The 17493-nt window shown below is 53.8% G+C and overlaps 1 protein-coding gene across 19 annotated transcripts in view; it reads left to right on the forward strand.

Moving 5' to 3' along the window:
- The window catches only part of DNM1 (dynamin 1), a 54225-nt gene that overhangs the window by 2258 nt on the left and 34474 nt on the right, over positions 1-17493 (forward strand). For all 19 annotated transcript variants that reach the window (XR_004432753.1, XR_004432757.1, XR_004432752.1 and 16 more), the window contains exons 2-6: positions 14007-14080; positions 14359-14508; positions 14828-15031; positions 15766-15864; positions 15959-16119. Coding sequence is in view for 13 of the 19 variants with exons in the window: in XM_033192320.1 (XP_033048211.1) it covers positions 14007-14080; positions 14359-14508; positions 14828-15031; positions 15766-15864; positions 15959-16119 (688 nt within the window). In the remaining 6 variants the exon portion in view is untranslated. The remainder of the gene's footprint in view (positions 1-14006; positions 14081-14358; positions 14509-14827; positions 15032-15765; positions 15865-15958; positions 16120-17493) is intronic.

The following is a 17493-nucleotide window of genomic DNA, read 5'->3' on the forward strand; positions in this document are numbered from 1 at the left end:
GGTCTCCATTTCCCCATCTGTGGAATGGGAACGCTGACAGCCGCTGCCCTGCCTTCCTGAGAAGGTGACTGTGGGCTCCACTGAGTTCATGGGTGGAAAGGTACTTTTGTAAACATGCAGTACAGGGCATTGATAGCCAATTAGGCTTGGGGACCTGCATGCCAAGCCCCTGCCCTCCTGGAGCCCATGATGCAGGGGCCAGCCCTGACCACGGCAGATTTCAGCAAGTACTTGCTGGCTGGGTGGCAGAGCAGGGTGTGGACTGTACCCCAGGAGGTCTGGGCCCTCTGGCTGCCCTCTGCACCCCGATGTCCTTGGCCATGGTCCCCGCAGGAGGATGTGCAGGGTGTCCAGATGCAGGCTCAGGGCAGGGGAGGGGGCTTAGGTTGATGTGAAGGAGTAGGCAGGAAAGCATTCATGATCCCCTGAAAGCTAGTGAGAAGACCAGGGAAACTGAGGCTCAGTGGGTTCCACCATCTCAGCCTGCCAGCTCCTTCAAGGGCTCCTGACCTCTCCAACAGAGCTCAGTCCCCAGCCTGGTGAGCATAGTAACAGCCATTCTGTCTCCTGGGGCTTCCCAGGAGCCCATCCCCCAGGGAAAAGGCTTCAGAGGAAAAGACATCAGAGTTGCCCCAGGTCCACCCGGGCTTCTGGGCGCTCAGGAGGATCTTGCTGTCAGCTCTGCAGTGGAGGTAGCGTTGCAGCTGCCCAGGATGCTGCTAGAACTTGTCTGGGTCTATACTCTTTCTTCACCCACTTCCCTTTTACAGAAGGGAAAACTGAGGCCAATTCATTCAGTCATTTAGCAAACATTTGTGGAGGGTGCACGATGTCTCGGCACTATGGTGGAAAAGACCAAAGCTCGGCATTGCAGAGGGAGAAACTCAGAAGTCAACTGGAAAATGTGGTCAACGTCAGGGAGGGGAGCGGGGCTGCTCTCCCAAGGGAGGTCAGAAGTCTCCAGGAGGAGGTGGCATCTGAGATGAGAACCGAGGGATGAGAAGCTGTGTAACTTGCCAGGGTGGGAGAGTTCCGGGCCGAGGGAAAGGTGCAAAGGCCCTAGGGTAGCAAAGAATTTGGTGCCTTTGAGGAACAGAAAGGACCCCCTGTAGCTGGTGTTTCGCTAGCAAGGGGGAGACAGGACCTGAAAGACAGGCAGGGGCTAGATCTACAAATCCCTTAGGCCACGAGGAGTGAGGAGTTTGGGTTTATTTTCTCGCTTGTGGGAAGCTTTTTAGTAGTGGAGTGACTTGAACTGATTCTAGCAAGGGTGTGACTTGGGGAGGGGGTGAGGGAAAAGGCAGGAGAGTAGTGGGGAGGCTGCTGCAGTGGGCAGAGGGTAGTGGGGGTCCTGAACGAGGGCTTTAGCTGCAACGAGAAGGAGAACGGTGGGTGGGTTTCAGGATATATTTTGGAGGAAGTCCTACTGAAGGATGAATGTGGAGAGTGAGGAAGGAGGAATCAATGATGACGTCTGGGATTTTGACCTGAGATCCCGGGTGGGTGTTGGTGCCATTAACAGAGTCGGGAAGAGTAAGGAGGAGCAGACTGGGGGGACGGGGGAAGACCAGGGTTTGGTTCTGAACATATTGAGCCTGAGATGCCTGTTAGACTTCTGAGTGGAAGATGTCAACTGGCAGTTTGGTGATGCAAGTCAGGAGCTCAGGGGGAAGGCGGGCTGGAAATAAAAATTTGGAAGTCGTTGGTGTAGAGATGGGATTTAAACCCAAGAGTAGATGAGCTCATCCTGGGGGTAAGTGTAGACGGGGGAGTGTTTGTGGACCCAGCACACGCCAGCCTTTCATGAACAGATGCCTGGTGCCCTCGGCCAAAGGGGCCTCCTCGCTGTCCCTCCAGCTCCTCTTTATCACCCTCGCCCCGCTACACCCCTCACCCCAATGCTCCTGTAGGGCCAAGAGTGGGTTGTCCTGGGACAGGCCAAGTCCGGTGGGAATGTGGCGGAGGGAGGAGCCGAGAGCATGCGGTGAAGTCAGACCTGCTGAGTGTGAAGCTCAACTCTGCCACTTACAAGCAGAGAATACCTGGGCATGTTCCCCAAACCCTACCCAGCTGCTATTTCCTCATCTGTAAAATGGGGATAATAATAGCACAGCCCTTGTGAGATTATGGTGAGTGTTGAAACAATTCCCAGGAAGCACTCGGGGCAGGGCCTCGCATGGAGGACGCGCTGCTTCTATCGCTGCCTGGGCATAGACAGGCAAGCCCTCTGGTATGGCGCGGGCTGGGAGGTGCACCAGGATGGGGGCACGGGTTGGGGATCTTCTCCATCCAGGGTAGGGTAGGGGTCCTGATGAGCGACCCTCTACCCAGAGCCCAAGGAGCAGCCTGGGGGGAAAGGGTTTTAGGTTTCCCCATGAGTCTGCCTACCCCCAACCACCCCCAGGCTTCCTGTCTCCCCTAGTGCCCTTGTCTCTTCCTCCATATTCTTTTTTTTTTCCTTTTTTTTTTTTTTTCTTGAGACAGAGTCTCGCTCTGTCACCCAGACTTGGAATGCAACGGTGCGATCTCAGCTCACTGCAACCTCCACCTCCCAAGTTCAAGTGATTCTCCTGCCCTAGCCTCCCAAGTAGCTGGGATTACGGGCGTGCACCACCACGCCCAGCTAATTTTTGTATTTTAATAGAGATGGAGTTTCATCATGTTGTCCAGGCTGGTCTCAACTCCTGACCTCCAGCAATCCACACACCTCAGCCTCCCAAAGTGCTGGAATTACAGGCGAGAGCCATGGCACTCAGCTCCTTCCTCTGCATTCTATCCCAGCATGGACGTGGTGCTGGTCTCTGGCCTCTGAGAGCCCCTTTCTTTGTCAAACGTAGCCTTTCCCAGGGAGACAGCCCACTCCCCACTATTAAGCTCTGTTTCTTCCTCTGAACACACCGGGATGCATCATAGCGGTCCCATTTCTCAGATTTGGAGATGGAGGCCAAAGACTATTAGGGAATAAATGAGACATCCTAGGCAGAGTGTGGATGACCTGGAGGGGGCAGAGGGAACTGACATTTCCTTGGCACTTGCCATGTGCCAGTCCCTGAGGATACAGCTGTGAATCAGCCGGACCCATCCTGCTTGGGAGGCTTGCAGCTGATCGGGGCAGACAGACATGAAATCCACAAAGAGCACGTTTGTTGTGTGTTTTGAAGGAGGCTGCTCCTGTGTTGCAAGGAACCTGACATTGAGGGGAGGGGAGCTTTCTGGGCCATCAGAAGGCCTCCTGAGGAGGTAGCATTTAAGACTGGACCTGAGCAAGACTAGGACGTGGTCAAGCCAAGGCGTGGACTGGTGCAGGTGCAGGGACCATTCTGAGCAAAGGCCTAGGGGGAAAAGAACCCGGATGAAGGATGAAGGACAGTGTGGCTGAGTGAGGAGCAGAGGCCAGAGGTGAGACTAGGAGGGTTGGGGAGGCGGGGCTTGAGGGGCCTGTTAGGGGCCCTTTGACAGTCCCCAACCCACCTGGAGAGCTGCCATACTCTGCTCCGGCCTCTGCATGCTCAGAGCACGCACCTGCCACATGCTAAGCACACACTGCCTGTGGGCCACATGTGGAGCACACCCCTGAGGCTGGATGCATGGAAATGTACCCATCCACAGCCAGAGGACATCCTCTCCAAACCCACGCCCACCGTGGCCCAGAGGAGCTGGAGTGAAAGGTGACCCTGGCAGACAGTATCTGATCTCGGCGCCAGGAGAATCGAGTTTCCCAGGCCCTGGCTGGGTCAGAGGGTCAGACTCAAGGAAGGGGGTGCAGATAGGAGAGCGGAGAGGGTGGGCAGGGCAGGAGTGGAGGAAGCGGGTCATGGACACAGTACTGTCAGGCATGGAGAAACGGACGCCCACGTGCCATATGTCTATGTATTCCAGTTATAAATCAAGCTGAGGAATTGCTAAATGCAATACATTCTGCCCTCCTACCATAACAAATGCACCTTCATCACAACCTGGCCAGCTGGGTTTGAATTCAGAATTTCAGACTCCTTGGGGTTCCGTGGTGGATGTGGAGGCGTGGGGACACAGGTGTCCCCTCTCCCCGGGCTGCCCCATCATTTCCCTCTTTATCCCTCCAGGGTTCACTTGTGAATACCCCAGCCCTCATATCCCAGCTCCAAAAAGGACCTACCTTGGGCCTGAGCTGGTCCCCACGTGGGCCTGGGCGGTGGGCTTGGAACTGCTTGAGAGGGAATTCTGGGGCACCTTAGCGTAGCCTACGAGGGGAGCACAGGCTCCAGCTGGGCACCTCCCCTGGCCCCTGGGGAACTCTTTGCCCCACGGGGAGGGTGAGGCCAGGGGAGGTCCAGAGAGGGACCCCTAAGGACAGTACTGATGTCTTCTATCATTCAAAGTTTTTGTTTTGTTTTGTTTTGTCTATTTTGTTTTGTTTTGTTTGAGAAAAGATCTCACTGTGTCACCCAGGCTGGAGTACAGCCGGATGATCTTGGCTCACTGCAACCTCCGCCTCCTGAGCTCAAGCCATCCTCCCACCTCAGCCTTCTGAGAAGCTGGGATGACAGGCATGCGCCACCACACCCGGCTAAGTATTTTATTTTATTTTTTGTAGAGATGGGGTCTCACTATATTGCCCAGGGTGGCCTCAAACTCCTGGACTCAAGTGATCCTCCCACTTCGGCCTTCCAACCAGGTTTTTATTTTATTTGTATTTATTTAGCATTATTATTATTATTATTAGAAACAGGGTCTTGCTCAGTCACCCAGGTTGGAGTGCAGCGGCACAATCTCAGCTCACTGTAACCTCCGCCTCCTGAGTTCAAGCGATTCTCCTACCTCAGCCTCGCAAATAGCTGGGACTAACGGGCACCCGCCATGATGCCCGGCTAATTTTTGTGTTTTTATTAGAGATGGGGTTTCACCATATTGGCCAGGCTGGTCCTGAACTTCTGACCTCAGGTGATCTGCCCACCTTGGCCTTCCAAAGTGCTGGGATTACAGGTATGAGCCGCCAGGTTTTTAGATGGCAAAAATGACACAGAGAGGGTAGGGAATCTGCCTAATGTCACACAGCAATTGAATCAGAGGCAGGCCAGGAACAGGCATGGGTTCTCCTGCCTCCAGTCCATACCTTTCCATGTTTCTGTCTCCCTATTCCCCACCCCAGTCCCACCCATGTGTGCACACACCTACACACTGGAGAGTCTCCTCCTCTCCTCCTCTTCCTGGGCGACTCTCTGGCACTCTCACCCATTCCCTGGAATGAAATCTGGCTAAGAAACAAGAATTGTTTGGAGAAGTCAGGCCTGGCAACTTAGAATTACTATAAGCAATAGGGGGAAAAAAAAGTAATATTGAGCTTGGAAGGTGTTCAAAATATTCTCCTAAATGGCATCTTCCCATTGCCCTGGCCAGAGGCCCTAAGATCGACTGCCTGCTGGCTCCCCCATCCTCCCCATATGACTCGGCCCCCATGCCCTGTGGATTCTGCCCAGCTCACTCCTGTCTACCTCAAACTCCAGCTCCTTTGTCTCAGCAGCAGAGTAACTTCCTCCCTTGCCCCCCTAACCCATTCCCCGCCCAACAGCATGGAACTCTCTCCAGCCTCCCAAATCTATCTTCCTAGCTTGAAGCCATCTTTGGACTCCCAGCCCTCAAAACTGAACCCTCAAAACCAAGCCCCTGAGGGTTGATTACCCAGTCCTGCTTCCTTTCAGCCGCTCCCTCCTGGTCTACCTGAAAATATTACAGTTCGTGGGGAAAGCAGAGCTGTGCCCACTCTCTCACTCTCCTGGGGTGCTGTTCCATATGCTGTTCTCTCACCTAGAAGCATCTTTTTTCTTTTTTTTTTTTTTGAGAGGGAGTCTCGCTCTGTCACCTAGGCTGGAGTGCAGTGGCCGGATCTCAGCTCACTGCAAGCTCTGCCTTCCGGGTTCACACCATTCTCCTGCCTCAGCCTCCCGAGTAGCTGGGACTACAGGCGCCTGCCACCTCGCCCGGCTGGTTTTTTGTATTTTTTAGTAGAGACGGAGTTTCACCGTGTTAGCCAGGATGGTCTCGATCTCCTGACCTCGTGATCCGCCCATCTCGGCCTCCCAAAGTGCTGGGATTACAGGCTTGAGCCACCGCGCCCGGCCGAAGCGTCTTTTTTCTTTCTTTTTTTTTTTCTTTTTTCTTTTTTCTGTAGAGACAGGGTCTTGCTACGTTACCCAGGCTGGTCTCAAACTTCTGGCCTCAAGCCAGGTCTCAAACTCCTGACCTCAAGCAATCCTCCCACCTCAGCCTCCCAAAGTATTGGGATTACAGGTTCCAGGTTCCACCCACCATGCCTAGCCCCTGGAAAGCTCTTCATCCTGCCCTTGTCTTCCTCTTTCACTGGGTCTTTCCTGCAAGTCTCACATCACCCAACACCTCCTCTGGGATGCCTTCCCTGAACACCCTCTCCCGCCATGACCTGGTCCTCCCTGTGTAGGGTAGGGCTTTGTTTTCTCCCAGATGGGAAGCTGTAGAGGATGAAAGAAGCCTGTTTGCCTTGGGCTCAGAGCTCCTGGCAGAGGGCAGCTGCAACCATGGTTAATATTAACAATGTATCTAGTCATGACTGTGTTATTCTTTAATCACTCTGTCTCGTGTGCCTCTCTTAGCTCAGGGGAAGGAGGCCACTAGCCAGGGCGAGGAGAAAAATCTCAGCAGGTGAATGCACCCTCACCTCCAACCTGGGTCCCCATTTCGAAGGAATGCAGTGCTATAGCACATAAAGCACCCAGCATGTGGCACGTGCTCAGGAACCAGGACCCACCAATGGGCACCCCCGTTAGGTCCTTCTACTGCCAGATGTCAGAGCATTCCCTTAACAGACCCAGGAGGGAGCTGCTGGCCTGTGTCCTATTTCACTGATGGGCAAACTGAGGTTCAGAACAGGGAAATAATTTAGTGGCCGAGCTGGGGTTCCTTCTCATCAAGATGCTGGTGATAAGAAATAAGGATCCTTGGCTGGGCGCGGTGGCTCAAGCCTGTAATCCCAGCACTTTGGGAGGCCGAGACGGGCGGATCACGAGGTCAGGAGATCGAGACCATCCTGGCTAACACGGTGAAACCCCGTCTCCACTAAAAATACAAAAAAAACTAGCCGGGCGAGGTGGCGGGCGCCTGTAGTCCCAGCTACTCGGGAGGCTGAGGCAGGAGAATGGCCTAGACCCGGGAGGCGGAGCTTGCAGTGAGCTGAGATCCGGCCACTGCACTCCAGTCCGGGCGACAGAGCGAGACTCCGCCTCAAAAAAAAAAAAAAAAAAAAAAAAGATCCTGGCCGGGCAGGGTGGCTCAAGCCTGTAATCCTAGCACTTTGGGAGGCCGAGACGGGCGGATCACGAGGTCAGGAGATCGAGACCATCCTGGCTAACACAGTGAAACCCCATCTCTACTAAAAAAAATACAAAAAACTAGCCGGGCGAGGTGGCGGGCGCCTGTAGTCCCAGCTACTAGGGAGGCTAAGGCAGGAGAATGGCGTGAACCCGGGAGGTAGAGCTTGCAGTGAGCTGAGATCCGGCCACTGCACTCCAGTCCGGGCGACAGAGCGAGACTCCGCCTCAAAAAAAAAAAAAAAAAAAAAAGATCCTGGCCGGGCACGGTGGCTCAAGCCTGTAATCCTAGCACTTTGGGAGGCCGAGACGGGCGGATCACGAGGTCAGGAGATCGAGACCATCCTGGCTAACACAGTGAAACCCCATCTCTACTAAAAAAATACAAAAAACTAGCCGGGCGAGGTGGCGGGCGCCTGTAGTCCCAGCTACTAGGGAGGCTAAGTCAGGAGAATGGCGTGAACCCGGGAGGTAGAGCTTGCAGTGAGCTGAGATCCGGCCACTGCACTCCAGCCTGGGCGACAGAGCAAGACTCCGTCTCAAAAAAAAAAAAAAAAAAAAAAAAGAAAGAAGGGTCCATAGCCCGGCATGGTGGTGCACACATGTAGTCCCAGCTACTTGGGAGATTTAGGTGGGAAGACCGCTTGAGCTCAGGTATTTGAGGCTGCAGTGAGCTATGATCGTACCACTGCACTCCATCCTGGGCAACTGGGCAAGACCCAGACGGAAGGAAGGAAGGAAGGAAGGAAGGAAGGAGGAAGGAGGGAAGGAGGGAAGGAAGGAAAGAAGGAAGGGGAGAGGATCCAGATGTAGCTGCATGCTGAATAACTTTGGAAATATCTATGATATGTTAGGTGAATAGAGAAACTATCAAAGGGGCTGAAAACCCAGTGTGCATGTGGGCGCCTGAAAGGCATGTGATTTCACCTTTCGGAGTCTCAGTTTCTTCCCTGTAACATGGAGAAACTTATCACTCTGATTTCACACAGCTATGCAAGAATCAATCCAAAGGATGTAGATTTTCTTTTTTTTTTTCTTTTTTTTTTTTTTGAGACGGAGTCTCGCTCTGTCGCCCGGGCTGGAGTGCAGTGGCCGGATCTCAGCTCACTGCAAGCTCCGCCTCCCGGGTTTACCGCCATTCTCCTGCCTCAGCCTCCGAGTAGCTGGGACTACAGGCGCCCGCCACCTTGCCCGGCTAGTTTTTTGTATTTTTTGGTAGAGACGGGGTTTCACAGTGTTAGCCAGGATGGTCTCGATCTCCTGACCTCGTGATCCGCCCGCCTCGGCCTCCCAAAGTGCTGGGATTACAGGCTTGAGCCACCGCGCCCGGCCGTAGATTTTCTTAAACAGCTTTATTGAGGCATAATTTACATGCCATACAATTCACCCATTTTAAAGGCACAATTCAATGATTTTTAGTATATTTACAGAGTTGTGCAAGCATCATCACTATCTAATTTTAGGATATTTCCGTCACCCTAAAAAGAAATCTTGTGCTGATGTAGATTTTCAAGTCCCTGGCAGAGTCCCTGGCTGACAGTCAGCAATTCATCAGTGTTTAGGCATGATGATTATTAATGATAAAATGTTTACAGTGGCGCTCATCAGGTGTAGGGAGGATGATTGGTTTTTATTTTTTAAATATTTCATGTATTTTCTAAATCTTTTTTTTTTTTTTTTTTTTTTTTTTTTGAGACAGAGTCTTACTCTGTCACCCGGGCTAGAGTACAGTGGCAGGATCTCGGCTCACTGCAACCTCCGCTTCCCGGGTTCAAGCGATTCTCCTGCCTCAGTCTCCCAAGTAGCTGGAACTACAGGCGCGTGCCACCACACCCTGCTAATTTTTGTATTTTTAGTAGAGATGGGGTTTCACCATGTTGGCCAGGCTGGTCTCAAACTCCTGACCTCAAGCGATCCATCTGCCTCGGCCTCCCAAAGTGTTGGGATTACAGGAATGAACCACCGCGCCTGGTCATTTTCTGAATCTTTTAAAATGGAGAACATATGATTTTTAAAATTAGAGGCAAAAGAGATCGATTTCCATTTTGAAAATATAAAGTCATCAACACTTGGATGGATGGAAGGGAGGGAGGGTGGGAAAGAAAGTAGGAAGGATGGGAGGATAAGGAATAAGGGAAGGTAGTAGGCTCTGCTTAATAGGAAGAAAGATTGCTGTGGAGAGAGCACCTACCCGGAGTCAGGAGCCCTGGGTACCAGCCCTACCTTGTCACCAACTTGTACCATGATCTTGGGCAAGACTCTTCCCTTTTGTACCTCAGTTTCTACCTCTACACAATGAAGTCGATGGTAGAGCTCATCTTCCATTCACTCTTTTGGTCAATGCGGGTGTCCTGAGAGTCTGCTGCATGCCAGATCCAGTGCTGGGTGCTGGGATGTTGTGACAAACAAGTCTAGCCTAGTCCCTGCTCGTGGGGCCATCAGAATATCAAGGAAAGCCAAGGCCAGAACTGCCCTGCAGTGTTCAAACCTCAGCTTGAAATTCATGAGCTGTGACGTGGGGCTGCCTAGGGTCCCCCAGAGCAGCTGGAACAGAGAGGGACTTGTTGCCTGGGGGCAGTCTCACCTCCTCCCAACTGTATTTCTTGGCCCACCCACTCCCTTGCCGGCACCCAGCTCCCGGCTTCAGAGGGCAACCCTGCCCACCCCCCTTGCCTTCCACCTCCAGGGTCAAGGTCTGGCTGAAAATGTCCTGCTGTCACCCTCACGCTCGCTGCCATCCTCCAGGAAACCCACCTCCAGCTCTCTCCCTGCTGCCTCTTCTGGTGACGAGGCTGTGGGAGTCTAGCCTGTGCTCTCAGCATGCCCAGCAAGCTATCATTATTTATAAGCACAGTAGCTGCCATTGGTTCAATCATCAGTTTGTATAAGCCTCACAGCAACCCATTTTACTGATGTGGAAACTGAGGCTCAGAGAGGTATGGTCATTTGTCCACAATCACACAGCTCCTATATGACAGCTTGGACATTTAATGCAGGATCCATCTGACATCAGAGCCCAAGAAGGAGTAGGCATAGAAGAATGACTGGCAGTGGGTGCATGCCCAGTTAAGCGCGTTACTTCCTGGCATCATTTGCATTCAGCAGGGCCTGGGAACTAGGATCCCGGAGCTCTGGCCCCATGTCTCGGGTCCTAGAGTAGGGGTAGGGGTAGGGGTCACGTCAGCCCTTGGCTTCAGTTTCTCCAGACCCCTCTCAGGGTGACAGCACCAGTTCAGATAGGGAGTGTGGCATGTGGGGGTCCTGAGAGGTGTTTATTTTGTCCCCCCATGCTTCACGTTTGAAGGTACCTCTGCAGATGGCCAGGCACAGCCTCCCTGGGAACCCACCATCTGCTCCAAATGAGTGGGGAGAACTGGCATGCCAGCAGCCGCCCCTCCCACGCCGGGCACAGCACGCAGCCTCCAAGGCTGGTGGGCCTGACACTTTTCTCTGGGCACCTGTTCTGTCCTCCCTCAGCCTAACCAGGAGCTGAAGGCTGGATCTGGTCTGGATCCTCACTCAGGGGAAGGAGGGCTACCCAGGGGGCCCTTAGACAGAGCGCTAAAGTGGGACAGTGCGTCCAGGTGAAAGGGAAGAGCTAGGGAGCTGCTGAGTCATGCACTTTCCTTCCCGTGTTGCCTGGGCACCTACTACGTGCAGGGCCTGTGCCAGGCAGGAACCCGGAAGTGAGTGAGGAGCTCATTGTCCGGACCTGGGGACCTGCTGGTCCTCCCCACTGTGGGTCTAGGCGTGAGACTGGGAAGCAGACCTCCCGGGCATCAGGCACCAGGCCAGGGAAAGGCCAATGTAGGATCTGATGTAGGAGCCAGCCTGGCCCTGGCTCCTCAGCACGGGGCAGGTGGTCCTTAAACTTGACAGGGAGTGTGGAAACCACCTGAGGATCTGTTTAAAATCCAGATTCTGCCTCCCCGTGAAGCCCTCTTGAGATTCTAGCCCAGCATGCCTAAGGAGGCCCTGCCTCTAGTCTCTGCTTCCCAGAAGCTACTTGTCCTTGAAGCAGCCCTTAGGAGGCAGTGGGCAGCTGGTCCAGACCCTGACCACACAGCATTCTCGCCAGCTGGGTCCTGGGCTCCCCACACCCCCTATGTGGCACCTTGGAGACCTCCACCCCTCAGGCTCACCAGGGCTGGGTGGGCCCATCTGCTCAAGGAGAGGCCTCTCGGGGAAGAACTCCAGGGAAAGTCCATGTCTCTGCGTGGGGGACTCTCTATGGGGAGTCCCATCCTTTCCAGCCCCTCCCGTGGTTTCCATGGCAACTACTGTTACCATGGTGTTGCTGGTGAGGAGGTGGTGGAGAAGAGGGTGGACCCCCAGCCCCCACACCCACCCCAGCTTCTATGAGAACAGCTGTTCTATCTCCACAGCCCTGGGGGACTCCCAAAACTGGAAGTCACGCCCCCAAAGGAGTCTTTGAGTAAAGGATGGAAGAGATTGAGACCGGAAGTCCTCCTACCCCCCAGTAAACCCCCTCCCTCTGTGCTGCCTGGCACACCTCTGTTCTAGCACATACCACACTGCATTGCATTATCTGTTTATTTGTCTGTCTCTCCCACCACACTGTGAGTTCCTCAGGGTGGGAACTGTCTGACTCATCATCTCCCATCCTCAGAGCCCGGCACAGGGCCCGGCACAGACTGAATTTAATTGAATTACATAAAAAGCCAAGTCTGGCTTCCTGGGTTTGAGGCAGCACCATTGAATGAGGAAGTTCCCAGGCTGAGGGGCCAACAGACACTCGGCTTTGAATCCCCGCTTGGCTGTGTGACCTCGGGTGAGTCACTTCACCTCTCTGAGCCTCGGCTGCTTCCTCTGTAAAATGATAATCTCTATATCAGAGCACAGATTCGAGGACTTGGGGATTCAATCAGAACTTATTGAGTGCCCTTTGTGTGCTAAGCCCTGTCCTGGGCACTGGGATACAGTGGCAGACAGAAAGAGGCTGCTCTGCCTGCCTAAAGCTCACTGTCTGGCAAGAATGAAAAGCATTTGCCTGGTGTGTAGAAATGATGAATATACATAGGGTTTACCATCCTTCTCCTTCTCCAGTGTAGTTCCTGACTCCTCTCCAGCAGCCTCGGCTTCCCCAGACACGAGGCAGTGGAGAGGCTTCAGGGAGGGGCTTTGAACCTAGGAGCTCTGGGTCTAGTCTGTTGTACCTAACACCCTTTGCTCCTGACCCTGGGGTGCAAGAAGACTTGTGAGTCTGGGTCAGGCTCTGGGCTGAGGGCAAGAGACCTGGATTCCGCCTCTGGCTCTGTAGAGCTCGAGTGTGTCTTTTTCCCTCCCTGGGCCTCTCCATGAATAAGGCACTGGCTGGGTCTCAATGGTCCCTTGGGCTTCGGCCTGCTCCCCGCTTTCTTGGGCCCTGGGGATCCCATGACTGGCAATTCTGACATCCTGGTTCCTAGAGAGGCCTTCACTCTCATGCTTGCACCACCCTGGAGGGCGGTGCAGAGGGAGGTAGATGAAAAGAGCTGACTGGACAGAGAACTGGCACCCACAAGAGTCAGCCAAAAGAACAGCTGAGGTTGACATTGGCATGAGCAGATGTCTGAGCTATAGACTGTCAGGTCTGGGGACAGTGGATGACTTTGGGACCCCTCGGTCCAGTCCTTCAAAGGCGGCTGGGTTCACAGGGGGCTGAAGGGCAGGGGAGTCTCACTGCAGAGTAAATAGATCTGAGACCAGGGTCTGCTCTGCTAGATACTGGCTGTGCAACCTGAATGTCTCTAAGCTGCAGCTCCCTCATCTGCAAAATGGGGGTAATAACAGCACCTGCCTCATGGGGCTACCGTATGGAGCCCCACTCAGCGCCTGGCATGCAGTAGGCACCAAGAAGCATGAGTTTTTTGTTTTTTGTTTTTTTGAGATGGAATTTTGCTCTTGTCGCCTAGGCTGGAGTACAATGGCGTGATCTTGGCTCACCATAACCTCCACCTCCTGGGTTCAAACAATTCTCCTGCCTCAGCCTCCCAGGTAGCTGGGATTACAGGCGCCTAACACCCTGCCGGCTAATTTTTTTTGTACTTTTAGTAGAGACAGGGTTTCACCATGTTGGCCAGGCTGGTCTCGAACACCTGACCTCAGATGATCCGCCCGCCTCAGCCTCCCAAAGTGCTGGAATTACAGGCATGAGCCACTGCACCCAGCCCATGAGTCCTTTTCCTTGCTTCCTCCTTCCCCACTCTTCTCCAATGCTAGCCATATGGGGCCTGGAGAAGGGGAAGTGAGATGCTGCCCTGCCCCACAGCGGAAGGGAGGGGAGAAGTTACAGCTCTGTTTCCTGGGACCAACTCTGTGGGCATTGGACGCATAGGCATGTGGGAAACCCCATGCCTCAGTTTCTCTGGGGCTGAATGGCAGTGGCTGGGTTGGGGCAGGGACTTCCTGTTGGTTCAAAACCAACACAGGAAGTATCCAGGAGTTGATCCAGTCTCTTGGCAGCTCAGATGCATAAATTCTGTGACCCAGACGACTTAAGGAAAAGTATTTGCCACCTTTCTGGACTGCCATATCCCCTTAGTTACCTGAAGCCCTTGGGCTAAGGAGTGGTGGGGCCAGCACTTTGGAGGGAGCTTTGGCTCTCCCAGGGGCAGGACAGGTACCCCTGGGACAGAAGGCGCACCCTCATATCTTGACCCTCCTTTGACCTCTAAATCATTGCAGGGACTTCCTGCCTCGAGGATCTGGCATTGTCACCCGACGTCCCCTGGTCTTGCAGCTGGTCAATGCAACCACAGGTACGTGCCCTCCTTCACCAGCAGCCAGGCCTGCCCACTCCAGCCTCTCCCCCGTCCCCAAGCTGAGGGCCAGCCTGGCCACGAAACTTGGTTGCTGTGTGACTGTGGGCCTCGTCCGCCTTAGGGATAGCGGGGATCAAAATACATAACGGAGACGTGGGTGGTGGTTCTGCTTGGGTGTGTCTAGGGAGTCCTATTACCGGTGGGAGATGAAAACCCCCAGGTGGGGTTCCAGAACTTGATGCCTACTGCCCTTCCCCTGCCCGCTTCTGGGGCAGAATATGCCGAGTTCCTGCACTGCAAGGGAAAGAAATTCACCGACTTCGAGGAGGTGCGCCTTGAGATCGAGGCCGAGACCGACCGGGTCACCGGTACCAACAAGGGCATCTCACCGGTGCCTATCAACCTCCGCGTCTACTCGCCGCATGGTGAGGACCCTGGCCCCGCCCCAACCTCTAAGAATCATTTTCTTGGCCACGCCCCTCTGCGTGCCTCTCTCCTCCTGCAGACTCCGCCCCTAGACCGACCCTGCCTCTGCATCATCCTATTCCAAGCTCCACCCAGCCGTGGATTCCGCTCACTTCCGGCCACGCCTCCAACATGCAGCCACTTTCGCCCTGAGATTTCCTAGTCCCGCCCACCTGCCACCCTGCTCCCAAGCAGCTCCTCTAAGCCCCGCCCTATTCCTTAATCTCGCCCGCGGCCACGCCCCTCGCCTTGAGCCCGCCCTCTCGCCGCTCTGTCCAGTGCTGAACCTGACCCTGGTGGACCTGCCCGGAATGACCAAGGTCCCGGTGGGGGACCAACCTCCCGACATCGAGTTCCAGATCCGGGACATGCTTATGCAGTTTGTCACCAAGGAGAACTGCCTCATCCTGGCCGTGTCCCCTGCCAACTCTGACCTGGCCAATTCTGACGCCCTCAAGGTCGCCAAGGAGGTGGACCCCCAGGGTAGGTTCCCACCCGGTGACCAATGCACAAAGTCCCAGGCTTGCAGGCTGTCTATTCTTAGTGTAAAGGGGAGCCTCTGAACGGTCTAAGAATAGTGGTAGGATCAGATTTGTACCTTTAAAAATAATTTTGGGGTCAGGCGTAGTGGCCCATGCCTGTAATCCCAGCACTTTGGGAGGCCAAGGCGGGGGGATCGCTTGAGCCCAGGAGATGGAGACAAGGCTGAGCAACATATTGAGACCCCATTTCTACAAAAAAATTAAAAATTAGGCGGGCACCGTGGTGCACGATTGTGGCCCCAGCTACTCATGAGGCTGAGGCTGGAGAATCACTTGAGCCTAGGAGATTGAGGCTGCAATGAGCCCTAATCGCACCACTGCAGTCCAGCATGGGCAAGAGTGAGACCCTGTCTCAAAAAAGAAAAAAAGGCCAGGTGCAGTGGCTCACACCTGTAATCCCAGCACTTTGGGAGGCCAACTTGGGAGGATCGCTTGAAGCCAGGAGTTGGAAACCAGCCTGGCAACAAAGTGAAATCCCATCTCTAACAAATAAAAAAAAAAAGAAGAATAAATAAAAATCATTTTGGCTACTCTGTGGAAAATGAATAAGGGGGAAAGAGAGGAGGCAGTGAGCGGGAAGGGGACCGCGGAGGCAGGGGGGCAGGAGTGGGAGTGCATGGAATCATGTGTGAGAGTGGGTGCAGCTGTAGACAGCCCTCCCGCTGGTGCACCCAGGCCAGCGCACCATCGGGGTCATCACCAAGCTGGACCTGATGGACGAGGGCACAGATGCCCGTGACGTGCTGGAGAACAAGCTGCTCCCCCTGCGCAGAGGTAAGCAGGCCATGCCCCTCAACTACTCCCCAGCCCTTCCCCACCCCTCTCCTCCCCTTGAGGCTGGTTGCCCTGACCTTGATACTGTTCACAGGCTACATTGGGGTGGTGAACCGGAGCCAGAAGGACATTGATGGCAAGAAGGACATTACTGCCGCCTTGGCTGCTGAACGAAAGTTCTTCCTCTCCCATCCATCTTATCGCCACTTGGCTGACCGTATGGGCACGCCCTACCTGCAGAAGGTCCTCAATCAGGTAGGTGACCAAGCCAGGATGGGCCTGGGGAAACAAGCATGAAAACAGGATAATTTAAGTGTGTTCTGAGAGTGACCAGCAGAGGTTAGCCTCAGATAGACAAACTGAGGCTCAGAAAATCAAAGCAACTTTCCCACAGCCCCACAGCCAGGTAGCAGCAAAGCTTCGCTGACATTCCCCTGTCTGAGACCTGCCAGGGAAGCCCTGGAAGTCCCCAACATGGAGAAGGCCAAGACCTATGTGGAGGGTGTCATGGGGAAGAGCTTGGGTTTGGGGGCCAGGATTCAAGTATACTTGGCTGAAGACCTTGACAGGGAATCCCAGGGGCTTTCTCAGGACTTTTCTCCATCTGGAATGGGGCATCCAGAACTGAGGCGTGTGTGTGTGTGTGTGTGTGTGTGTGTGTGTGTCTGTCTGTCTGTGTAGGCAAGACCTGGGTTCCACTCCCAGCTTTGTCATTCCCCCTCTGAGACACTCTCTCTGGCTCTCTGAGCCTCTATTTCTTTTTTCTTTATTTATTTATTTTGAGATTGTTGCCCAGGCTGGAGTGCAATGGTGTGATCTCGGCTCACTGCAACCTCCGCCTCCTGGATTCAAGCCATTCTCCTGCCTCGGCCTCCCAAGTAGCTGAGATTACAGGCACACACCACCACGCCCGGCTAATTTTTGTATTTTTAGTAGAGACAGGGTTTCACCATGTTAGCCAGGCTGGTCTCATATTCCTGACCTCAGGTGATCTGCCCGCCTTGGCCTCCCAAAGTGCTGGGATTACAGGCATGAGCCGTAATCGTGCCTGGTCTCTAAGCCTCTATTTCTGCATCTGTAAAATGGAGACAATGGTGATCAGACCTGTTTCATAGGATTGTTGTAAAGGTTCAGGGAGATACTGTGTGGGGGCCCTTAGCGAGGAGTGCTAGAACTTGAGAATGACCTCAAAGGAGGCTTTAAACCCAGAGGGTCCAAGGGGCAGCCCTCTGGCCACCCCTGCCTCAGACACACGTCTAAAAATATTAAATTGGAACGGTATGGTGGTTCACGCCTGTAATCCCATCACTTTGGGAGGCTGAAGCAGGTGGATCACTTGAGGCCAAAAGTTCGAGACCAGCCTGGCCAACATGGCGAAAACCTGTCTCTACTAAAAATACAAAAAATTAGCCAAGCATGGTGGCGAGTGCCTGCAGTCCCAGCTACTCAGGAGGCTGAGGCAGGAGAATTGCTTGAACCTGGGAGGCAGAGGTTGAAGTTGCAGTAAGCCAAGATCACACTATTGCACTCCAGCCTGGGTGACGAGTGAAACTCCGTCTCAAAAAAAAAAAAAAAAAAAGAAAAAGAAATAAAAATAAAAATATTGGCTGGGCGCAGTGGCTCAAGCCT

Source organism: Trachypithecus francoisi, unplaced genomic scaffold (genome assembly GCF_009764315.1).
Source record: "Trachypithecus francoisi isolate TF-2019V2 unplaced genomic scaffold, Tfra_2.0 Contig01585, whole genome shotgun sequence".
NCBI classification, from domain to species: Eukaryota; Metazoa; Chordata; class Mammalia; order Primates; family Cercopithecidae; genus Trachypithecus; species Trachypithecus francoisi.